The following is a 26,439-nucleotide window of genomic DNA, read 5'->3' as shown; positions in this document are numbered from 1 at the left end:
TCCATATTGTACAGGTTTTTTTATGTGCCAGTTCTGACACATTGATTAATTTTAAAGATATTTTAGCTAGTCTTATTATTCTTTCTCTGTATTCTCCCTGAATTAAACTAAAATGGGAATAGTTCCATTTTGTTGGAAGGTTACCCTCCCAACAGGGAGGAGTTGGGCTTAACAGATACACACTACTGTATATAAAATAGATAAACAACAAGGACTTACTGTATAGCACAGGGAACTATATTCAATTTCTTGTAATAAGCTGTAATGGAAAAGAATCTGAAGACACGTGCGTATATATATGTGTGTTTTATATATATATATATATATATATATGTAACTGAATCACTTTGCTGTACACCTAAAACTAACACTGTAAATCAACTACACTTTAATAAAAAATAGAACTTCTGAGAAATGCCTGCCCATTATATGCCAGCTCTTGGCCTCACAGTCACACAGAAAAGATTTACACACATTTTTATGAGATATAGAAACCATTTAGTAGGAATATATTTATTTATTACGAATCTCATTCATATTTTTGCATACAAATGTTATTATTTAAAGGGCAAGAGAAATGCTATTAAATGCTAAATGAAAAAGACCTATGAAATTAATAGACGTGTTCTCAAATACATATAAACACTTTTAAAGACGATGTCTCAAAATAGGAATTATTGACTCTAGGTGATACAGTTTTCCTTATTTTTTTCTGTTCTATTCTTATTATGAAAAAAAAATAGTGAAAATTATTTTTTTTCAATAGCACTACGCTGTCACCTGGCTTACTCCACTAAACCCAAATTACAGTGCTGAAGACACACGTTTACGGTGATATTCCAGGATTTTCCTCTGGGTACAAAAGGAATCCGGTAAAAATGCTATCATCCTCAGCACTGACATACACCCCATTCCAATCTTTGGAAACTTCCAGCCAGACTTGGTCCCCTGCTCTTAATTTCAGGATGATGAGGAGAGAGGCCTGGTCTATTTCATGACCGTAGAGTGTTTCTCTGGACCTGAACTGCTTCGTATTCCAGGCCACCAGGCTGATTCGAGCCGGGCGACCCCTCACCGTGACGTGATAGGAAAACACATATGCCCCAGGAATACTGCAGTTAAATTTCCCGGTGACGGGACTATAATTCCCTTGCTCGTTATAGAGAACCTTGTCAAACCTGATAGGGGCGTTGGGAGGAGGGAAAGGCTTGGATAAAGTGGCGCTGAAAGCCGACCGTGGGACTCTGGCCACCTCCCCCTTGGAGCCCTTGAGGCCCCGAGAGCCCTTCTTCCCAATCGACCCTCGGGCCCCTTTGCTCCCAAGCTCGCCCTTTGGCCCCGTAAGTCCCACAAGACCCTGCGGACCTAACTCTCCCTTTTCTCCTTTAACCCCGGGATCACCTCGGGCCCCAGGGGGGCCATGCGGGCCGCTTTTGCCCTCCGTTCCAGTATCTCCTTTGCTACCTTTTTCCCCTTTCTTGCCCTCTTCGCCTTTTTCTCCTTTCCCTCCCCTCTCCCCAGAATCTCCACAGTAGCCCTTATCCCCCTTCTCTCCCTTGGCCCCAGGCTCTCCGTTCAAGCCTGGTGCACCCACGGCCCCTCGGTCCCCTTTATCTCCTTTGGTACCATTGGCACATGCGTCCCCCTTCGAGCCTTTTTGTCCTTTCACTCCCTCCAGTCCAATGCCTCCTCTCTCCCCCTTGGGACCAAGTCCACCTGAAATGGAAAATTAAAATAATGGTTAAGGCTCACAGAGAGGCTGAGTGGTACGCTGTTATCAGAGAACTCACAAAATGAAACAAAAGCGCCCGATCGGTCCTGGAAACCTGGTTCTGGCCTCAGCAATGGCGGTGCCGTTAAGACTCTTACACTGAGCCTTTCATATCAAGCTACTGTCTCCCTAAAAGGGAAGAGTTAATGCTACTGAGAAGCCATAGCTTATATTTCCATCTCATATATCTAGTGCTTTTGCTTGTTAGACTTTGAAGATGATAAGAGTAAGAGAACTAGAGTTGCCGGCTGTGGTCTACCACACGGTGCATTTTGGCCCAACCCACCTTCTCCTAAATCTCCACACTGTCCACTTAAACCTAAAATCTTACAGGCACAGAAACTGCAACCCAGAAAGATTTGGGCATCTTTTCCCCAAGGACAGCTAAAGTGAGACGCAGAGCTCAGATATTTTTCCACCTCCAAACTCCTATACCAGTGCTAGTGACACTCCATCTGATCAGTAACCTGAATGATTAGGAAATTATTAGTAATTTATATCTCCATCTTACCTCCCTGAAAACCTTAACTACAAAGGAAGAAAATTAATGGCTATCCTGCACACGAGACTGTACATAATAGATATGTTTTATACCCTACCTGGTTCTCCAGGTTTTCCTGGGTATCCTGGAACTCCACTTGCTCCTTGGTCCCCACGTTCTCCTTTTAGTCCTAAAATGATACCAAGATGAACTTTTCCCCAGTTGTATTAGCCACGACATAACTAACACCCATTTCACAACCGTGTTACATTCCAGTGCTTCCTTTACCAAAATAGGTAAAGGTAAAACAATACTGAAAAAGAATTTCTTGAGCATCATTAGGAATGTTTTATTTTATTTATTTATAGCCTAACCATGTAAAGGCTATTTGGGGTTAGTGCAGAGAATTCAGTGTCTCCCTTAGCATTCTTGCAGCTTTTCAGATCTCTCACAAAACTCTTGACATTCTGCCTTGTGTTATATATGTATGTGTTTATGGTTCTTCTATTATGAATTCTGAATGACAGTTAAAAAGTCGTCTTTTTCTTAATATTCCCAACAATGCTTGAGAAATAGTGCCAAACACCATAAAAATTGACACACAGAGCAGTGTTTTGCAGTTAGCTAAAATTATTCATTTTTGTTTGTTTTGGGGATGGAGGTAATTCGATTTATTTGTTTATTTTTTAATGGAGGTGCTGGGGATTGAACCAGGACCTCGTGCATGCTAAACACACACTCTACCACTGAGCTATACCCTCCTCCTCAAACTATTCATAATACAAACCCACTGAGGAAAAGAAAAATACTGTCCTTGACACACATAGAGCATCCAGGAAATGCTCATTTTCATTTTGTTCGGAAATTTTTTCACATACTCTTTGGACAAATTATAAAACTGTGGAAATTCATCTTTGAAAACAATAAAAAGATATGGGCTTTTAGATATTTGCCATATTGCCACCAAATGGACTTCGATACTGGGCCTGCCTAAAGGCCCATCCTGTTACAGAGCAGCCACTTTAGATTTATTTTAATTGTAAGTAAGAATAGCAAAAATAACAGAAATAGCAATAGCTACCTCTTATTGAACATTTACTTTGCACCATTAATGTTCTGAGCTCTTAACATGATTTTTAATTTAATCAACATTTTAAATTTAATACTAATTTTTATTTGATCTTAAAACAGCCTCTCATATAACAGGGAGGCTCACCTAACAGAGCACTTTTCATCAATTGGAACATTTTTCATTTACATAGTTGGTAGCATCTCCCATCAAGAAAAGTAGAGCAGATATTCTTGTCACCACTTTTACCACAGAAGAAACTGAGGTATGAAGAAGTTTAGAAATTTGTCCAGAGTCAGTCATGACTGCATATAATACTGGTTGGCATTGATTTGTCACCCATATGATTTATAATATAACTAACTTTTTTTTTGTTTCATTTTTGCCAGGGAAAGGAAATCCTAAGTCAAATTAAAAGTCATGAGAAGAGTCAGCCAAATCTCATAAGACCAGCTGAAGAAATCCCACTGTAAGCCACTCAGCAGAGTTTTCTAAGTAGCTAGCTCCACCATTATCATTCCACATAAAATTTTAAATTTGGAAATTAACCCACAGGCCATCAGGAAAACGTCTGTATGCCTTTGAAGAGAACCCAGTATGAATGGAAGTGAAGGATCAATTCTATTCCCGGTCCTTGTCAATATCCATATACCAACTTTCACTGGTCATTTAAAGAATTTTACTGCTTAGAGTGAATTTACTCAGGTAATGATTAGCCAGAGTGCAGTCATTTGACTCTTTTTTTTTTTTTTTTTAACTTTCAGTCTTTTTTTTTTAACCAAGAGTCCAAGCTAAGTCTGGAAGTAAAAGGAAAGTAGAATTGCCACTTTATAGAGACTGGCTAAATGAATTTCTCTTTTTGATCCTCCATCAAAGCATATTCTTAAGAACCTTATCTTATAATACTTCTCTGTTTTTTTTTTCTTCTTCTACTTCCAGAAGTCTAACTTCCAAAATGTATAAATCACTGAGGAGGTTCATCACTCATCTTTATTTCACAGGGCTTTCTGCTAACATAATTCAGCCACAAAAGGATTAAATGTTTCCGAGAATGAAAATCGCCTAACTGACAAGTGTGAAGTAGCTCTCTCTCACCCTAGCATCTTTTTTGAGTAATTACTTCACTGACTGTTCTATCAGAAATGAGTTAGGCAGTCCCTGAGCCATGCGGAGGGTGATGTATCGATGATACTAGATCTTTTGACATGTGACACTGAGGCTAAAACATTTAACTTGATGAATAGATGGTATTTCTGCAGGCTGGTGGTATTCACTGAGGAATTTCAAATGTCCCAGTGAATCTGTACCTTGAAGCATTTACAGGACCAGGGATTTCCTAGAGCAGAACACACTCTTTGCTGATACATCTATGGAATTATATAGACTTTCTGAGCTGGAAAAGATCTATGAAAGTACACAAACCTACAAATCTTTGATAGTAAACAGAGTATAAATAAATGGCTCATCTATTCCCCTCAATTTCCAGATGAGGTAAAGTGACTGGTCCAAGGTCACTGGAATAAGCTTAATTTCTTCCATTGTAATTCAGTTCTCTTCCCATCATTGACACTGCCCCTGATTTGAGAGTGGCCAGAGGATATGTCATATTCTCATTAGCAGGTAAGCTATCTGCTCAAATGGAATAATCTAGAGGATTGCCTGTTAGTTTTACCTGGTGTGATATTAATCTGCATCATAAGGAAGAACTCAAACAAGAGAATGTAGGAAAGGACCTTTCCTCAGAGTCTATGCCCTGTGGCTCCCAGTTACTGGGTCAGTCAGGTGGCCTATGAGAAATAGAAAAGATGTGTGAAAGCCTCTGCTGTGTATATGTGTATGTGGGGGGTGGTGGTGATATATTACCAGGCAAATTTTAAATTTCTCAATTGGCTATTTATAAAGTTAACATTTTTATATCAACTATAGCCCACAATATGCTTTACCAAGTTTTTATATTTAAAAATAAAATTGATCCACCTGCAAGAATCTGGTATTTCCTTAGCAAGGTGCTCTTCTTAAAAATAATGCAGAACATCTCTTTGAGTTTTGACATGAAATGAATAAAATTACCTACCTTTCTCTCCTTTCTGACCTTTTGGACCCTGGGGTCCAATAACTCCTGGTGGCCCTGGGACCCCCATATCACCTGCCTTTCCCTTAAGACCTGGAAATGAGATTCAAAAAACATCAGGGTAGAAACATTTTCTTTTGAAATTCATTAGTTCCCCCACACACACACCAAAAAAAGAAAAAAAGAAAGCAGTCATTTTATTGAGACCAATGACTGTCAGTATCTTAATGATACAATCTGAGTGAGAATAAATCATAACAGAGTGCTCAGGACAGCATTTCTGTCTGATTTGCAATTTTGAACTACCTGAATAGATAAATTGAGCTCATTAGTACTTGTCACTGAATTCATGGCAATGATCAAATGATTCAGAGAAGCAGTGCCATGTCGAACAGTAAGAACAAAATGATTACCTGACTCTTAACCTCATGTGGACCACACTTTCAAATTGGAAGTAAAACCACAATCCCTAGCACTGTTGGTTTTCCACACCTTCACTAACGTACTCATTCAGGAACTACTGCTGAGGCCTCCTGTACACCAAACCATCCTGCTCGGAATCAGAAATCACCCATCAGCATTCCAGCAGGCCCCTCCCTCAGGGAGCTGAGAATCCATGAATGATAAACACCGAACAAATAACCACACAAGTAAATATAACTGGCCACACTGTCATTAGTGATGTAAAGCAAAAGAGGGAGTTCCTATTGATTGTTCCGATATATTGTAGTTTAAAAAAAACTATAATGGAAAAGAAGGATATATATATATATATATATATATATATATATATATATATATATATATATATATAACTAAATCATTTAGCTATACACGTGAAATTAACACAAATTGTAAATCAACTGTATTTCAATTAGGAATTCAAAAATTGCACCTCTTGGGGAGTGATGGAAATGTTAGCTGTCTTGATTGTGGTAGTGGTTTCATTCATGTATACTTCTATCAAAATTCATCAAAGTGTACATCTGAAATATGTGTAATTTACTGTACAGAAACCATACCACAACAAAGGTGTTAAAAAAACTATACTTCAATTTAAAAAAAGGAAAAATCTAAAATATCAACTTTGAAAAAATAAATAATTTATGGGATCAGAGGAAACATCCCAGAAAAAATGGTGTTAAGCTAAGACCCAATGAACAAATTAGAATTTTCTAAGTCCAAAAAATACATAGATGACTATTTGGGGGAAAATAAGAGTAGAAAAGACCATGGTGTTTTTAAGAAACTGAAAGAAGAGCACTGTGGATGGAGCTAGCAATCAGGGTAAAGGAGACTGAGGGGCAGATGAGGGGCAAATGGTGCAGGGCTCAGACCTCACTAGGGGTCCTTGCTCACCCCAGTGGACCACGTCCTTTCCACTTGGCTGGGCCAGACAGAAACCCAAGCCTAGGATAATTATCCTTCCTGCAACCCCAGCCCTGTTCAAACATAGGAATTGATTCACAACCTCTGATGAGAATAATGTATGGCCAGGTTCTTTGAAAGTTACCCATATAGATAGGTGCACTCAATTAAATTGTAGTATTTCGTCTTCATTACTATAATTAAGGCTAATGGAATGGAGAAAATCATATTCAATCTGTTGAATTTCCTCTTTGAAAGAACACTGTGTTTGTTTGGATGAAAAACTTTCATAAATGACTTGCAGTGGGGATGAAGGCTGAAGGCAAGCTTAAGTAGCCAAAACCTCTGTCTAGAAAAGGAAGGAGAACAGAGATGAAAAGAAGGGAGAATGAAGGGATGGAGGGGAGGCAGAAGCAAGCAAAATGGTCAGTTTCAGTTCACTGCGCATGTCCCACCTTCCTCGTGATCCCCAAATGCCTGATGTTGTTACAAGGGAAATCATAAAGGGCAATGCCCAGCTTGGCACACAGAGCACACAGCAACCGCCTGCGAGGACACCAGGGGCAGGGAGGCTGCCCCTTACATGTAGGCAAGATGTACATCTTGGTTAGTTCAGTGTAAATACTGGCAGGCTGGACTTCATGGAAGAGCAGCGGCTTAAAGGTGCACAAGTGGAGTTTGACTCCAGGTTCTACCCTCTCAGGTGGTACAACCTCTAGAATTACCTAAAACTCTCCGAAACACAATTAAATCATCCAGTGACATGTAGTAACATTTTTGACATTGTCTATTAAAATTAGAAACAACAAAAGTGCTTAACAGTTCTTGGCTCATAGTAGGTAGCTATTATTATAACTGAACTAATGAGAGAAGCTGGAGATAAAATTTCAAAAGGAATTTCACCTTTGTGAGCTATTAGAAATGTCTGCAGACTTCAAAACACTTTTATTTAGAAACGATAAAATTAGGCTTGTGGCTTTTCAAGTCTAGATTTATTCTCTACATTACAATAGATAATACAAATGTGATGTATGCAATGTGTGTGTGTGTTCATAGGGCCAAAAACTAAAAAATAACAAAGAAAAATTTAAATAGTTTGGTTTGAGCAGGTTCATTTGCATTTTCAAGTTTGTTTAGTGTTGCTCTTATGTTAGCTTTTTAATTTAAAACAGTGCTTTTGAAACACTGGTAAAGCCAGAACAAATATCTATGAACCACAGAACCAGGATCCTATCAGCTTCAGAGTATCTCACAAGGTAGGAAAAGACTCCTCCTACAGCCAACAGGAAAAACAAACACAGTTTATTAAGCATTTATCCTCTTCCAGGCACCACACTGAGACCACATACGTGTGATCTCATTCAGCTCTCTTGACAATTCCATGAAGCTGGTTTTATTCTTCTCTCGTTTTACTATTTGGGAAACTTAGACTTAGAGAGGGAATGAAGCTTCCTCAAGGTAGGACCATGATAGACTTGATATTTTGAAGTCTCCAACACTCTGCTCCACAGCAGAACCAGTCAGACTAAGACATAGGAGCGCCCCAGGCAGGCTAACAACTTGGCACATCTTCAAAAATATTAGAGGAGAGGCTGAGCTCTGAGAACAGCCCAGCTAGCTCCACCAGCGTGTAAAACAAATGCCCTGATGTCCCAGACCCACAGCCTTGGAAGACAATTTAGCAACCAGTTGTTTACTTGACCGCCTCCCGGTACCCCCAAGCAGCCTGCCAGCCAGACATGATACTAAGAGAAATCCTGGTGCATATAATTGTCTCAGTCTCATTAGATTTCCAAAAATGTTTTGGCAACCATGAAATCTTGGTACTCTTTTACCCTTCAGTTTCACCTCTGCATAAACAGTGATCACATTTCCCAAAAGGTTCCTGCCATGAGATGAAATGAATGAAAAACCTTAATAAGGATGCAGAACTCCTGATTTTATAACTTTAAATTCTTCCAGCAAGACAAATATTTGCGTGTAATTTTTTTTTTCAGGGAAGCGTGGATTTGAAATTCACATTCTGATCTCACTTTTACCTTGAATTCTCTGCTGCAGGACATGTGAAAACTGGAATGTATTACAATAAAAGTGAGAGTGTATTCATTAAAGACATCTGAAATGTTGAAATATTTAACCATGATGTTCAATGGAGAAAATTGCTAGGCAAGGATACAGTGTTACCTCAGAATTTCAATGAGAAGCAAACTGAATCCTGCCTTGATTCTCCACCTCACAGACTTCCCATTTCTTATCCTAACTACAAATTGCACTCCCAAAAATCTATCAGTCAGCACCCACCCTTAACAGATCACAGAATTTTCATTTACCCTTTCTACATTAGCCGTTAATGAAAAGACTGTGGAACTGGAAGACCTGCCAACCAGTGTTGGGCCTGGTCTCTGCTCTAATCAGCACCGTCCTGTAGAACTTTCTGCAATGATATCAATGCTCTGTGTCTGCGCTGCCCCATACGGTAGCCACTGGCCATGCGCGGCTACTGGGCACTTGAACTGTGGCTAATGTGACTGAAGAATTGAATTTTTTAATCTCCTTTAATCTTAATATTTATTAATAGTCACACACATAGCTATGGCTACCACACTGGGCAACAGAGCCCATGTGAGTGTGTCACAATGTTATACACAGCTTGTCCTATTCCGACGACAATGTAGAACCCCTGGGGCAATTCCATCACCAGTTCACCACTTCTCAACTCTAAGGATGTACCAGTGAGAAACAGGGTTTTGTGCATTTTCAAATACCTGGCTTTCCGGTCTCTCCATGTTCTCCTTTCTGCCCTGGTACGGATGAACAACAATCACAGCAATTCAGGAAGAAATCAGCCGTCTCAAGAGTGAGGTTTTCAAGGGGGAAGAGCGTGGCAGCACCAAAGGGCTCCGGGCTTGGTTCTGCCATTTCAGCCACTTCTGTGAAGGGCAGTTCTTCTTCCGGAGGCTTCCCACCGGACGGCTTTGGGCCCTTTGGCATCTCTTTTCCCTCGGATTTCTTCGTAAATCTGGTATACGGGGTGGTCTTTGCTATTGTGTCCATACCAGCAATAGCCAAAATAATTAAAATGACGCAAAGCCAAGAAAACACCCACATGTTTGAGGCTGGAAGAAAGATACAATGGGAATATGTGCACATATTACATGAGAACCAGATGAAAAGACTAAGTGATGCAGATATATACTCAGATGAAAGAAATACATATATCTGTATACATATTCATATGAGTATATATCCTTATATATGATTCATAGATTCATACATAAATGAACCATAAGAATGAACAGTATGCATAATATAAAATGATTTTATGTAGTTTATATGTAAATGTATGCTTGAATCACAATAGAATATTTTATTTACTCAAAGTATTTATCGTAAGGAACTTTCTGCTTCAGTTCTCCTTTGTGGTTGCTTTCCTAGTGCTACATGGACTAAAATATTGTTCTCAGTCATTCGTATTATCTTGCCAAATAGCAAACATGATCTATAATAAATGCAACATGACTTAATAGCTCATATACCCAGTGGAAAGAAATATGTATAAAATCTCAACTGACCTCACTCAGATTTATAGGAATCAAATACATTTGTATTAGAGGGAGATGAAAAATATTGAGCTGAATAGTTTATTTCAGCAAACTCAATTATTTCAAGAAAATAAACTGGTAAATAGTCCTTAAATCTACTCAGGATTATGGTCTTGTTGTGAGGGCAATCTTTTAGAATCTGTCGTAATAAATGGAGGGAGAGAGAGAGAATAAGAAATCATAAATTTAAATATATGCTAGGTCTTTATGGCCTTCACATGTCATTTAACTCTCCAATTCTTTGCTTTACAATTTGAGTTTTCTGAAAACTCACATTTATCTTTGTATTATTTTAATGGGGCAAATAGTGGTTATTCCGATTAAGGCTTTTATCAATGTTCAAAGTGATGGGATATAAGGTTCTCGAAGAAGTAAAAGTTTGATACTTCATAGTATTCCATTCCCCAGCAACTCCCAGCAATCCAGTGGCTGCTAACAGATAATATCTGCTAACAGATGCATGATTTCTGATTGGAAAAGGAAGGAATGATTAGGATAAATAGTGACAGAGTAAAGAGAATGGAAATAAGGAAAGTAATAACACTTACTATTTATAGGGCCCCTTTTATGAGTAGCTGTGTTACATTCATCAATCCGATCTGTTCTCTAAACAGCTCTGCCAGGTAGATGACTCACAATCCCTCACCTTCACAGATGAAACAGGCACCAAGTGGTTACGTGCCTTGCTCAAGATCACACAACCAGTAAGTTATTAATTCAGAACTTAAATCCAGGTCTGTTTAATTTTAAATCCTTAATCCTTTCCCACAAATCATGTGGCATTCATAGGGATGAGATTAAAGAACAATAAATCCAAGGGTAGGATCAGTGGAAGAGCTATGAAGGAGACAGACATAAATCAAAGCAGACAAGAAGGGACAAAGGATGCTATATTTCCAAAATCATATAAAGATCCAAAAACACTAACTTTGCTTCAAGTTGCCTTTGCTACCGTATTCATCCATTCAGTCAATATTTACTGAATATCGACAATGTCACAAGCACTGAGAAATTATATGTGGTGACATCTAATAATATATACTAACCCATGGCCTCTGTCCTCAGGGAGCTGACAATCTAGTAGGAAAGATGAGAAACAACAAAAGCTAAGAGGAAAGTGTGAAGGGCAGGTGATTACGTTGCATCCCCCTAAATACAGATCTCGCACCTCAACTCCCTCTACCCCTGCAAGACTGACCACACAAACAGGGTTACTGTGTATCAGTCAGATGACAGAAATACTCTGTTTAAATATAAAATAATATAGCTTTCATTTGTTCATACAACTGCATTCAATGAAACATTCATTTGTTCCACACATATTTATTTGAGTGTCTAAGAAGTGCCAGGTCTGATGCTGGGTCATAGAATATAAAGACAAGTAAAACCCAGCCCCCTCTCTAAGGATCTTGTTGCAGTAAACATCCAAATACGGCAAATATCCAAAGTGCAAAGTAGTCAAAGTGCAACATCGGTAACTTAAGTTTCTCACCACTCTGCTATGAGAATAATTCAAGGTTGCAGAATGGTGAGTATTAATTCTCTAAGACATTGCTTTGTTCTCTTAAACAAATGAAGTCACATGGGAAAATAATCCTTTTTTCCTTGCTAAAACAAATCTGTGTTATTCTTGTATGCATACAAAGTATTTCTGACCCTGGAAACATGTTATGATAGCCCCTTGGTAAACCATTCCTGAGGTGGCAAATAAGAGAGAGCTGTTGGGAGGAACATGATAGGGGAAGGATATAGGTCAGCGGTGGAGCACGTGCTTAGCATGCACGAGGTCCTGGGTTCAATCCCCAGTACCTCCACTAAATAAATAAATAAATAAACCTAATTACCTCCCTCAAATAAATAAATAAATAAATAAATAAATAAATAAATAAATAAATAAATAAATAAAATTAAAGAACATGACAGCCAGAGGGAGGGTATAGCTTAGTGGTAGACTAGCATGCAGGTACTAATCGTTATTGCAATTACATCACAATATCACACATGAACCATGCCGAACCATGCAAGGTTAGATTTACTATAACCACATAATGTATTATAACTGAGGCACAGAGAGGTTAAGTAGCCTGCCCGAGATCACAGGGTTAGTTAAGCAGTGGAGCGGGGATTAAAACCTAAATCCATTTGACTCCAGAGTCAGCCCATGCACCTCGCACTGTGACGTGCTGCCTGGGGATTAACCAGTAATCAGAGATGCTGCAGAACAAACTGAGTTGGACCCTTCAAGGAGCTTGACATTAGGCCCTTCAGTGGAAGAACGTGGTTTCCCACAGACATGGGGAAAACCTCCATGGGAGCTTAATAGGAGACAGGAGGAAAAGGAGAGATGAGAAGTCTGGCTCTGACAGTGGAACATATTAGTGTGGGGCAAACAAAGTTTCAGAGGGGAACATAGCCCATCTGACAAGAGGCTAAAGGACGACAGAAAGGAATGAGCAGAGTTAACCAATATAGGAAGGTGCTCAGTGTCCCTCTTTGAGGATGTGAGTTGTCCTCATGAATGTTTTCCTTGCATCGTGACTTCCTGCTTCCTGATGTTAAAGGATAAGGTAGTCAGTACTTTAAGACTATGAGGAGGCTCCCCAAGAATTTGTAGTTAAGGAAAACATGATGCCCTTTGAAAAACAATGGAGCAAGAGTTGATGGCAACCTGACCAACGGGGCAGAGACAGTATTTCTTTTTAATGGGAATTTCTTCAAGTTTGTGTAAAAACATAAAACCTAGTCAAACAAAACCTCCACAATGAGTCAAGAAAGTCAAGGCTTCTGACCAAATTTTAAGTCACTAAAACAATCAAACATAAGTCAAATGCTAAGTCTGAAGTTTAACAGGCATAAATCTTAACAGAGGGGTTAAAAGTAAAGATCTAAAAGGAGGCTGAGGTCTCCAATCAAACTAAATGCAGTTAAAGCCCTTTTTCTCATCTTGAAGGTTGCCTGGACTTGTAAATATTTCAAGAGCAGAAAGTTAGGTCTCTTTTGCTTCATTCCTAGTACCTAACATAACATCCCCAATGTGCCTAGCGTAATATGTATCGCATAAATGTTTGCTAATTTGAAATGAAGTAAATGTAGTAAACTGCATTATTATCTCTAATTTTCCACCCTTCCCTGAACTCACACTCTTTGATATATGGGTTTTGCACCGTTTCCCACAAGAGAAATGAGGTCTATGCTCTCCCTTGACTTTGAGTTCAGCCATGTGACTTTGGCCAGTAGAACGAGGTGGAAGAGACAGGGTGCCATTTCCAAGCCTAGGTCTCAAGAGCCCTTGTATGTTTCCACCTCCTCTTTTATACTTTGGACATTTCCATCAGAAAGACATGCATGGCCGATCTTGCTGGTCACAGAAGGAGGGTGTGAGACATATGTGGCAGAGCTGCCCCAAGAAAGATGCCCAACCCTATCACAATCTTGATGAAAGTCCCCAACTGATCCACAGAGACATAAGCGAGCCCAGGTGAGACCAGTTGGGGCCAAAAATCTAGATCAGACAACCCTCACCCATCCCACAGACATGTTCCAATTAGCTATTGCTGTGTAACAAAACACCTCAAACTTAGTGACTTAAAATAACCATTTACCATAGCTCATAATTTCATGGGTCAGGAATTTAAGCCTAGATTATTTAGGTGACTCTTCTGCTTCCTGAGGCATAAGCTAAGGTCACACAGAAGTTTTCAGCTGGTGCATGAGCTGGTCTGGAGAGGCTTCACTACAAATCCAGTGGCTCAGTAAAGGTAGAAAAATGCTGAGCTCATCAAGGACAATAGTTTCCCTAACATGCTAGTCTCAAAAGAATCAAATTTCTTCAGTCATCAGTTTTCTTCAATCACAGTTCCCAAAGAGAGTGCTCCAAGAACATGGAAGCTGTCAATCTATTTAGGCTGTGCCTGAGAACTGACACCACAACACTTTTACTGACTTCTACCAGTTACAGGAGTCACAGAGGCTAGCCAGACTCCAAGGGAAAGGGCATAGACCCCATCTCTCAACGGAAGAAGAGTCAAATAATCTTTGGCCATCTTAAATCCACTACAGACACTCAAACTATAATTTGTAAGTCATGGAGTGAGTTTGGGAAAGATTAGGCAGCAAAAGCTAACTATTACCAACAGTTCCAGCCTTTAGCCTAACACTGTATTTGCTACCATCGAGACAAAAACGACTGAGCAGCTTCCAGGCAGCACCATCTTACCTCTACCCAGCAGCAGGCATCCTATGTGCTCCTCCCCCTCATCAATTAGCCCCCATAGTCCTGGGAGTTGCACCCATTGAAAGTTCTTAAGCAGGAGCTGGGCCACCCCTTGTTGAAGTGCTCTTAGAAGGGATCTTGAAGATTCTTCAAACTTGAGTGCCCCTTCTAACCTTGAGAGTCTACGACATGGTTTTATAACAGCAGACATTTTTTCAACTTATGAAAATTAGTTCATACCATAAAATTTCATTCTAAATACAGGAGACATTACATTTCTTTTAATGATATACTCTTCTCTCTCATTAAGACAGTGCCTATGCTTAGGAGGACATTCTTTGAAGATTGGTTAGTTCTTTTCTCAAAATAAGTTAGGTATTTATACCAACTAAACAATGTATATTTGTAAGATGACTGGTATGTTTTATGCTGAGGTTAGGACTATGGATTGTAAAGAAATGTAGTAACTGACTAGCAAGTAATTTAGTATAAGTACTAAAAGCCATTGGCTTTGTAGACAGTGAGTCTTGAATACAAGATTCAGATCTTCTATTTACTAGTTGTTTGATTGGGAGCAAGTTACTGTACCTCTCAGAGTCTTGGTTCCTTTTTTCTAAGATGGAGATAATAATAGTAGATACATCTTATACGGCTATGAAACTTAACGAGATAATGCATGAAAAAATCAGTATTTCAGACTGTAATAAGTGCTATGGAAGAAACAAATAGGGGTATTTGATAGAGTGACAAGGAAAGATTGTTTCAAACAGGTGTCTAGAGAAAGCCTATCTGAGGAAGTAGCACATAATGTGACAGGAAATAGCACTGACGAATCAGAGGAGCCAGTCTCAGGAAGAGCAAGGAGAAGAGATTTCCAGGAAGTGTGTGTGCCTTTGATACTAGAGAGAGAAGGAAGGTCAGGAGGCCCTGACTATATGGAGTGAGAGACTGGCACAGTCACCCAGGACGCACTTTGTAGGGAGCTGTGGACCATCATAAGGATTGGGGGCTTCTTCAATAAGCTATAAGAAGTCTTCAAAAGCTAAAGCAGGGGAGAGACCCTGGCTGTTGTGTGGAGGATAGTTACAGGTGGGACAAAACAGCAGGCAGTAAAAGCAAATGAGAGCTGCTGTCATCCAGGCAATAAGAGATGAGGGTGGCTTACAACAATGTATTGACATTAATTCACAGCTAAAAGATCAACCCATTCTGGAAAACATCTGTTACTTTAATTTCTCTCTGAGAAGTGCATCTTCAACCTAGTTAAATTAGAATTTATATTTTGACACGAGGAGGTTTCTTAGAATTGTGGTTTTAACACATTACTTTGAGAAAATGAGGATAAGAAGAAAGCAAAGTATGAATCTCTGGGTGGAAAATTCCTGAAGAATATGATTAATAACTATTTTCCTTCAGAAATACAGGGTGAGATTTAGTTATTAGTCAATGTTTTAGTCTAAAACATACAACAAGGTTTTCGTTTAAAATATATATACTTTAGTTCAGACTACACAAAATTTTCAGAGACAGTTTTGCACTAAGCAGCACATAGACACAGAAATGCTTGCATGGAAATAGTGCTTGTTAAATTTTGTCTCCCTGGGACCAAAGTAATTCATCTCTGGCTTCTCTGAGTGGATTTTACAAGTAAAGTGAGATCTCAGCCCCAACTTCAGATATAATAGCTTGAGTCAGATGAACTGAACTGGCCTGAGGGGCTTCCCTGTGTTGAGGAACAGGAGGAAAAGACGGCAGTGTTCTAAGGCACTAGAGCCCCAGGCAAGAAGGATGACTTCGGGGCTTGTTCCCAGGATGTCAGCAGCCCTCTGGGATCTTCCCATTTAAACAAGTAAAAGGAAGTAGAGATGAAAGTTAGAAGCAGCAGCCAAGAGGGACCATTAACGTCATACTCATTTCAGGCACGTCCACCCCAAGGAAGAAGGTCCCACAACAGAGCATAATATATAAGGATGTCAGGAAAAAGAAAACAGGCAGAGAGAGTTGCTGCCACCACTTCCTTCTTCCTCGAGAGCTGCATTCATCAAACAATCCTCTTTTCCTTTTTAAGGTACCTGGTGTTGAGCTCTCAGTGCTATGCACCCACGAGGGTGAATTAGGGAGAATTTCCAAGAAGCTGTCTTCTCCTGCCCTGATGCTTCCAGCTGACCTTCTCCTGCTCAGTGTTAGAGTTTGTTTGCACATATAACCCCATGAAAAGGAAGGAGGAGAAACTCTGTAACTACAGAGTCCGATTTCCCACCTTATTTTTTACGGGCAATTCCAGGGTGGCTGTAATCAGTTCTGATAAGTCTTGCTCATTCCTTCCTTTGATAGAGGCAGCAAAACCATCATCATTTCCATTAGCCAGTGGGAGGCTCTTTCTCCCAGAGTGTTGAAATAAGTGAATCCTTTACAATTTTATGAAGCACCTTGAGTATAACATTGCATTCTACCAAGTTAAATGCTTCTTGTACTTAACAAGTGTGCAGTAAATTAAAAACATATTCTCAGCATTTTTCAGTTAGAGAAGAGGGATTAGCTTGGGTTCAAAGTCTCAGACCATTAAAAACAAAAAGAAGTCCATCGGCAAACATGGACCTTTTTCTCCCTCTCTGCAGGCCACCACTGTCCCAGTCACTCCTCTTCTCCTCCCACTCTGTCTTCAATCCAGGGAGTATGACAGGAAGCAGAATGTTCCAAGTGGCAGGCGAGGCCCATGGCACAGCTTTGGGTGCAGAAAAAGAACTGTACTCAGGAGGGCAGGGAGCCAACACGCTAAGGCAGGCGAAGTCATCATGCAGGTAACTGGCTGATGGAAAAGCAAACTCACCCGCACGGACGAGTAGACCAGGAAAAACGTACATTAAATTTAGGCACGAAAATAAACCCTGGCTCTACATCTCCCAAGCCTCAAAGAAACCTTTAAGGATGGTATTAGGCAAAGGCAAGAACGAGATTATTATAACTCTTTTTAATCTTTTTTTATTCCCTTCACAGGGAGCCCGAATCTCTCTGCTGTAGTGGGGTTTTCTTATATTAGGGAGAGAGAGAGAGGAGGTAGGAAACGCCACAGTGTGAATGACTGGGTGGACAAGGAGCCAGAAGCCAGTTTTGCAGGCTGAAACATCCCACTGATTGTAAAAGGCAGCAGGTAACTGCGTGTGACCAGTGGGGGAGATGCGGTACACGGGAACTCTCTGTACTTTCTGCTCAATTGTCTGTAAAACTGAAACGACTCTAAAAGATAAAGTCCATTTACTAAAAAAAAAAGAGAAAAAGCACTGGGGTCTGAATATGATTGATCTGTTCACTCATTTGTTTATTCGTTGGTCCTGGTGGCAGTTCATAATCTATCAAAGTTGCTGCTAAAAATCTGAATTTAAAATTTAACTGATGCCCATAATTCATCTTTGTTAAGTTTCGGCAGGTTAACCAAAATCTATGGTAGAGCTAAACTGGGTTCCATGTGAGAAACGTTTTCCATGAAGAAAAGATTTGAATGAGACTTTTCTACTTCCATGACATAAATTATTTAGACACCCATTAAAATAAGTATAACCAAACTTAAGCAAACCGCTTCACTTTTCTGGAGACCAAGCAGAGTGTCTGTTGTGGGATGGTCCCCAGTAGAAATTATCACAGAAAGAAGTAGGAGCCAACTCACTCCTGCTCCATCAGGTCCACCCAAAAATTAGCCAAAGGTTCCCTGTTGGGGAGGCTCTGGAGAAGCTTCAGGATGCAGAATCTAGCAGATTGGAGGGTTTTAAGGAAAAGGAGTTTATCTTTGAAGCAAAAGGTGTTTTTTGGATAACATGATAGATACGGAATTTTCATCACTAGCAGCTTATCTTCTGCTGAGAGCCTTGCTTCTCAGGGTTGAAAGATCTGTGTTGATCCTTTTATCAGCTTACTTACATGCTCAGACAAAGGGAACACAAACATGAAGTAAAGCAACTAAAGACATGGCTTTATTATAAAAATATTTCCAATTACCAAACTTCCATTTGTCTTTCATTTCTGCACTGTTAAAATCTTCTTTAAAAATCCATAGTCCCAAACCTATTCCATTGCTCTGAATGTCTTACAAACAAATATTAGGAAAGTCAGAAGTTTGGAGATGTCAACAGACAGTGCATATATCCCCAAAGACATCATGGAATCTAAACTAGTAGCCAAGCTGGTTAGCATCTTTGATCAAGGTTACAGCAGGCCCATAGAAACATTTTAATCAGAAGTTACCAGGAGAAATCAATCTAGGCCTATAGGAACTGGAGTGGGTTCTTACCCTGCCTCTAGTCCTCAAAAAGTTCTTGAAAAACCCTTAATCACTCCTAACCACTCATAAAGCTGTGGTCACTGACCCATACCATTGACCAAAAAAGGCAAGAAACAAAGTAAGATACAGGCCACATTGCATTTTTCTGGGTTGTGCTAACATGCTGATCCTAGCACTTTCCTGCTTTGCTCTGACTCCGTAATTTGTCATTTGTTTCCAAGACTTCAACATGGATCTAGATTCTGGTAACTCCATAAAAGTTTGTCAGGAGCCTGGGTCACCAACAGCTTCAAGAGACTTGGGGCAAGTCAATTTACTATGGGGGCTCGGTGTCCTTATATTAAAAACAATGAGTCTGGCCTAGATGAGCCAGCGATAAACCCTTTTCTAATTCTGAAGTGTTAAGACTGTTTTCTCAATAAATCCTGGCTAATCATACCACCTGAGACTTAAATATCATTACATCCTCATTTTGCCACCTGGTCTGGGGCCTATTCTGGGGCTTCAGAGTCAGGTCATGGAAAGCTCTGCCTGTGGCAGTGGCTCTGGAAGCCCCTTTAGAGGTCCACAGCTCTCTGAGGGAGAGCTGAGAATCCCAGAATAACGGGCATCTCTGATAAGCATCAGGTTAGGTATCAGCCCAGAGAAGAACAGAAGGGAGTCTGTCCCTGAAAAAGTGACCAAGAGGTTAATGCTTCCCCTGAAAACCAGCAGTCACTTCCTCTTTGAGGATAGCTGTGCTATTTAATACCCCAGAAGACCAAGGACAAAGGATGGCATTGTGTAAGCACTGTAACTCAAGCAATTAGCCAGGTAATGGTCTGTGGGGTTCATTACAGCAGAAAGTCAATTAAAACACTTGGAAGGAGATTATGCAAAGCCCTCAGATTTCAAATCTTATAAGCTACCCAGTAAGACTAAATTATAGTAAATGTCCTATCTCTACAGTAGATATCACATAAATGAAAATAAAGTTTCTCTTCTAGTATGGACTCATGCTCAATAGCTCATCAATCCTAGAAATTTAAAAAAGCAGCCAAGTGTCTAGCTTTCATTCAACAATAGAGGATATGGGATAAAGGATGTCATGTTTGAATTGAATATCTTCTTTCCTACCTTTGGTCTAAATAATATTTTGTATACCTCTAGTTAATAATTGTCTTTTAAAGATTAAAAAATACAGCAATTAATTTCATTTTGAATTTCTGCCAGTGGACTTGAGGAAGAATGAATGAAATGTGAATTTCAGAAGGAAAATTATTTCTTAGAAAGATCTTTAGATAAGATTTCTTCTGTTTAATGACTTGTGACTGACTTCATTCTCACAGAAGCATAGTGTTTCCTTTTTTCTATAATGCAGATATGTTATTTTAAAACTAGACTTCTTTAAACTAGAAAATAAATGAGAGTTCTTTATGAAATTTCAAAAATTCAAATACCATTTAGCATCCAAATAGATGGCCATAATGATTTGCCCTAAACACTGGTAGAAATATAAAAATTAGTTCCTGTCCTAAAAGCCCTCAAGTCAAGTTTAAGCCAGTGGTTAAGTTTTATTCATGAATTATAAATCCCTTACAGAAGGGAGTAAAAATAAAATGACCAATAGATCTAGAAATGTAATGTTCCACTAATTCTATCATAAGAAGCTAAATGCATATTAAACTTTTATTATTATTCATAATTGTTCTGTAAAATACCACAGGCATAACATATTTTTAAAAGCAAAATCTTTTCTCCTTACCAGATAATTATGATAGAAACCACATTTTTGATACCACTACCTAATTCATCTTAACTGAACATATACCTCAGTATTATAATCTAAACAAAACTTGATTGTTAAGACCTTCATCTCTGAAAAGGGGTTAAATATTATGCAGAACCAAAACACATAGCTCTACCCCCGTAATGTCAATCTATTTTAATCTCCCGTTAGAATTTATTTATTCTACTTATCTCACAGATATTCACAAACTTAGTGACTTTTAAATTAAGAATGATTCTATACTTCATCCCACAACCTTTCATATTTCAAAAATCGATTCAAAAAATAGATTTCACACAACAAAGACAGCCTTCTCTCAATTGCACACTTGTATCATGTCTATTATATTCTTATTTCCTTGAGGCAAATTATAGCAACACAACTTTTTTAAGCCTAGGATCTTATTGCAAAAGGTCTGATGAAAGATTAAAAAAATCAATATTTGCAATCATCACCTACCTTATGGATATCTCCCTATCAGTAATCCCTCCCTGGATGGCACATTGGAAAATTCAGTCTCCTTCACCATTAGACAGGGGTCTGTTTTATTCCTTTTGAGATTTGCCCCACCCAATGAGAGGTGAGTACCCTATGATGAGGGGAGTGGTGACTTTCTGACTCTGAAGAAAGGCTCTGAAATCTGATGAAATGCAAATATCTTGGGAATATTCAAGTCTTAGCCCTTCACTGTCCTGACCATGTCTGCCATTCCCCTTGGCTCACAGGATTATCTTTCATCCTAATACTTTAAGGCCATGGCACCAATGTGGCATATAACTCCCCTGTTTGGTAAATGCCACAGTTCTCTGGAGGATCTCCACTGGAATCTGTTATTTGGGCAGCATTTGGGTGTTTAGAGGCATCTGCTTCCACTGTTGAGTGAGTCCTCACTGCAGGAAAACGATCACTTGGGTGACATTTCTGAACAAACCCATCCTCCCCACCAACCTTCCTCTTTACTGCATGAGCCTGACACCCACTGAGGATTGTAGACTTGTAGATTCCTGGCCAGGTTCATTTCTAAGAAGATAACTTTGTCATATTATTTGGGACTGCAATAAGATGTTCTCAAGAACTCATAAATTACAAAAGCACTATTGGTCTCTTGATAGAGAATTCATTCAGCAAACAAGCAAGCAAGCTTTCATGAGAACCTATCAAATGCCAGACCATGTTCTAGATGCTGGGAATAGAACAGGAGAAAGATTGACAAGGTCACTACTTTCATGGAGTTTGTATCCTAATGGAAGAAACAATCAAAAATTAAAACACAAAGATGTAGATAAACAACAAGTTTCTACTATATAGCACAGGCATCTATCGTCAATATCTTGCAGTAACCTAATGAAAAGGAATATGAAAAGGAATATATGTATTTACATGTATAACTGAAATATTATGCTGTACACCAGAAATTGATACAACATTGTAAATTGACCATACTTCAATAAAAAAATAATAAAACATAAAGATGTAAACAGTAAATATCATATATTAATAAGCCAGTAAGCATTATGCACAAACTAAAGCAAAGTGAAATGATGGAGAATGAGTGGCTTTTTAGATCGGGGGCTCAGGGAAGGCCTTTCTAACAAGCTGACATATAAGCTGTTGCAATTTGAATGACCAAGGAACCATGGAGAAGGAGGAAATCAGAGGATAATGCAAGAGAATCCCAAGTGCAGAAACTCTGAATGAAAACAAGCATTCGACTATAAGTGCAATGCAAAATAGATCAGAACAGAGCTACAAAAGAAAACAAATTAAATCCCAGCAAAATGGTGATATGAGTGAAGATATTAACATATCTGAGACAGCAGCTATAGAAGAAAACCAACAGAAAATAGAAAAAGGAGCCTGTGAGGCACAAACAGAATTAGAACCCATCCAGACAGGCCCAGGGAGCCTCAGCCAATGAAGACTGCAACATTCCAGTCCCATTGGTAACCTGATCCCCATTAAGAGCTGATACAGCCGATTAGCTTAACCAGAAACCATGAAATATTTGATTAATGTAAATCCTCTCCTTCTGATTCCACACTCACCAAGCACTTCCTCATTCTGCCCTCAGGGAGAATGTGCTGATCCTAAGACTTCAAATAATTCCACCTAGTGACTGCTCATGGTAAGTTACAAAGTGGATTTCCAATTATTATTTGGCTTCCCCTGTAGCTTGCTGGCCTGGAGAAAATGTTGTTGCCAGGCTGATACAAATACAGCAGCCCATGTGGTTATATTTCTCATTATAAATTAATTCTGAGAGATACCTGTCTCTTCCTCATTTTAGTGTTTCTGGAGTCCTGCTCACTGCTGAACATTGACAAATGCAAGTTTAATCAAGCCAGCACCTAGAGAATCCCAGCCCAGTGCCAGCTGGCCTTTCCTTGGCAGCCACAGCCTCCTGATGCTGAGGCTGTATGTATCTATGGCTACCACATCTTCACCTAAAATGCCTGATGAGTTCACCTGGACCTGGTAAAGAAAGTGACTGCCCTGAAACAAGCAAACAAGCATGCTGAAGTCCACCTTTGGGTTTACCATGCTATCTGAGATCCTTGGCAAGCAAGTATCAGTTTTCAGTCTATAAAATGGAGAAGATGGTCTACTCTGGGGCTTTTTCCATAAGTTTTTAATTACACAAGTAATATATAAATACATTTGCCCTTAAATGCACAAAAACATTACAGGAAACAACACCCCAACTGCTGTCTGCTGTTCCTCAGATCCCAAGGTAAGCACTGTTATTACATATGAATCCCTTCCAAAAAGCATTTACATCCTATGTCTCCATACATAAACCTCCCCATAAAATATAGTATTGTTTGCTTTATGTCTAATAAATAGTTCCACATGAGTATATCTTGCTCTGTAACTTGCTTTCAATAAGCAATATATCTTGGGATTTGACTCATCTCCATAGGCAGTGTGTGAATAACAGTGGAAGATGGCTTACAGCTGAAGTAATGGTTCCATGACTTCCACAAAGGTCGTTTCTTGGGTTACTTACATATCTTTTACTCTCTAAATACCTAAAACTATAATACTGCTTGGAGTTTAAAACACCTTTACCTAGCAAAACTGTAACAGTTATGTTTAGATCTCCTATATAGAAACAGAAGTAGGTATTTTCCTCACAAATGTAATGCAAGTAAATGTAAACCTAGATTTTTCAACATCAGAACACATAGCTCTCCCTTAGTCTCTATAATTATTGCATAACATTCCATTATATGAATACACCATGCATTTGTACTCTATTCATCAATTGGGAGCTACTTAGACTTACTCCAATTTTTAACTCTACAAAATGTTGCAATAAGTATACACATACATTCTTTTTTTTTTCTGATAGAGGTACTGGGGACTGAACCCAGAACCTCATGCATGCTAAGCATGTGCTCTACCACTGAGCTATACCCTCCCCCTATTTTTCACTGTGCACGTAAAAGAGAATTTCTCTAGAATAGCTCCAGGAAATAGAACTACCAAATGACAGCATCTAAGTCTAGGCTCAAGTTATAGTCTGTAGACGCACAGGAGTGTTTATTTAAAATAAAGAAATACATCAGAAGACTCAAAATTTAAAAAGAAACACATAAGAAGAAAGAAGAAGGAAGCTTTCATGGTTCCACCTCAGATCTTCTGAGCCAGAATCCATAGAAGTAGGAGCCAGGACCTATGTTTTATGCAAACACTTTAGGTGGTTTTCACAGTGAAGTTGGAGAACGACTAGACTAGGTGGCTCTCAGGTGCTGTCTGTCTCTAAAAATGCCCTAAAATATCCATCTAGCAACCGCTTCCATGAGCAAGGCCCTGCCTTAGGAGCTTCACACAAGCTCCCTGTTGAGTCATAGCTCCCATACCAGGACCAGAGCTGAATTTCAATCCAGATTTTTGTCTACTGATATATATGAGGGCCCTTGGACACAGAGCTTCACTCCCAAGTGCACCCCCAGAAGAGTCATCTTTCACCCTCCTCCATCCCACCTCTGTGACCATCCTCTCCACCCACCTCTGTTTCCATGGATGTGGCTCTGATGAGTCTGGCTCCCTAATACGTGCTGCCTCCTGCCGGACTGGGACTGGCCTGCTGCTCTGTCTGGGTTTTGGTTTTGTTTTTTTTTCCTTTGTTATCACCAAATCTTCCTGAACAGCCTTTCTCTGTAGAGAGCAGGAGAAGAAGAGAAGGGAAGTAAACAAAGACCCATGTCCATTGTGGTTAGAAGTTTACAGAGAAAGCTGTAAATATTAACATATTCATAACTGTATTTAATTAATAATTGACTAGTAAATTTTATAGATGAGAAAACTGAGCACAGAGAAGTTAAGAAATTTGCCCAAGAAAACTAGCCAGGGAGAGGCAGACCCAGCATTCAAACCCAGGTTTCTCTGGTGCCAAAGCCCAGCTCGTAAGTCTGTTTTATACTACTTTCCATTTCTAGCGCAAGTCTAGTAACTGTGAATTTTATCCTCCCTCTCTTCTAGGCATTTATGCAGGATTTTATAGTTGAAGTGCAAGAAACAACCTTGAGCATGAAGTTAAAGGAATATGGGCCATGGAAATCTTCATCAATTCGTTTGAAAGTGTTCAGCAGGCATCACGCATTATGCTGAGTCACATTAGGAATTCATGCCAGCCTGTAACTCTTTACACTCTCTGGCATGCTGGCTCCGGATGGATTTATGTACCACTAAACTTAGATAGCTTAAAACACTTCATTGCCTAAGCCCTCAGTAATGCTGATAAAATATATGTAGCTGCATTTATGAATAATTACATTTACTTACATTTAAAAAATTGAAAATGTTTTCCAAGAAGTTGTTGGACAGTTTCAACTCACTCTGGGCTGGCTGTGATTGTTTTTTTTGCACTGTGTCTCTACATTACTATCACCTTTTATGTAGTTACTATGAGCTGAATTATGCTCCTCCACCTCCCCCTAAAAAAAAATTCATATATTGAAGGCATATCCCTCAATGTAATGACATTTGGAGACAGGACCTTTGGGGAGTAATTAGGCTTAGATGAGGTCACGGGGATGAGGGTCCTCATGATGGGACTAGTGACCGTATAAGAGACACCAGTGAGCTTAGCTCTCTTTCTGCCACATGAAGACACAGCAAGAAGGCAGCTGTTGGCAAACCAGGAAAAGAGCTCTCACCAGAAACCCACCATACTCTGGCACCTGATTCTCAAACTTTCAACCTCCAGAATTGTGAGAAAATTTATTTCTGTTGTTTAAGCTACTCAGTCCATGATATTTTGTTATGACAGCCCAAGCTAAGACAATAGTATTAGATTACTCTGTTTGGGTCATTTTTATGCATTTCTTTTAAAATAAAATTAACAGAATGTTTTTAGTCATTTATAACCTAGTTCAAATTTAGTTGAATGCAAGAATGTCTTTATTCTTAGAGTTCAATGCTAAAATACTTAGTGTTAGTGAATATTATGACGACTACAACTTATTTTTTACAACTTATTTTCAATGATCCCCAAAATCTTCTAGAGAGAAAGAGAAAAATGACAGGATGTTAACATTGGTTGAATCTAAGTGAAGAGCATACAGGTACTCATTCTACTCTTCTTTCATTTTTCTGTAGGTCTCAAATTTTGAAAAATAAAAAAATTGAAAGTATATTAGATTCGGCTGTGATATTGTTATACAACAAACACCCTTAAAATCTCAGTAGCTTACAACAAAAAACATTTGTTTATTTCTCATTCACAGGTTCACGAATGGGCTAGGCAGCTCTGCTTCAAGCTGCAGGTCAGGTTTATTTCTGTACTACATATCCCTTATCCTGAGACCAGTAGCT

At 39.2% G+C, this 26,439-nt stretch overlaps 1 protein-coding gene across 2 annotated transcripts in view; it reads right to left on the bottom strand.

Moving 5' to 3' along the window:
* Window positions 1-508: 508 nt before the first annotated feature.
* Window positions 509-26,439, bottom strand: part of OTOL1 (otolin 1) — a 39,164-nt gene continuing 13,233 nt past the window's right edge. The window contains exons 1-5 of one of the 2 annotated variants that reach the window (XM_031450235.2): window positions 24,632-24,768; window positions 9,526-9,876; window positions 5,396-5,485; window positions 2,371-2,442; window positions 509-1,716 (exon numbers count right to left, since the gene is read on the bottom strand). In XM_031450235.2, coding sequence (XP_031306095.1) covers window positions 827-1,716; window positions 2,371-2,442; window positions 5,396-5,485; window positions 9,526-9,868 — 1,395 coding nt within the window. In that variant the 5' untranslated portion in view covers window positions 9,869-9,876; window positions 24,632-24,768 and the 3' untranslated portion in view covers window positions 509-826. Of the gene's footprint in view, window positions 1,717-2,370; window positions 2,443-5,395; window positions 5,486-9,525; window positions 9,877-24,631; window positions 24,769-26,439 lie in introns of those variants that run through there. The other variant, XM_031450243.2, reaches the window with a different exon arrangement.

This window comes from Camelus dromedarius, chromosome 2, assembly GCF_036321535.1.
Source record: "Camelus dromedarius isolate mCamDro1 chromosome 2, mCamDro1.pat, whole genome shotgun sequence".
Lineage (NCBI taxonomy): Eukaryota > Metazoa > Chordata > Mammalia > Artiodactyla > Camelidae > Camelus > Camelus dromedarius.
Note: the sequence above shows the minus strand (reverse complement) of the source record. Positions and strands in the feature narration are given on the sequence as shown.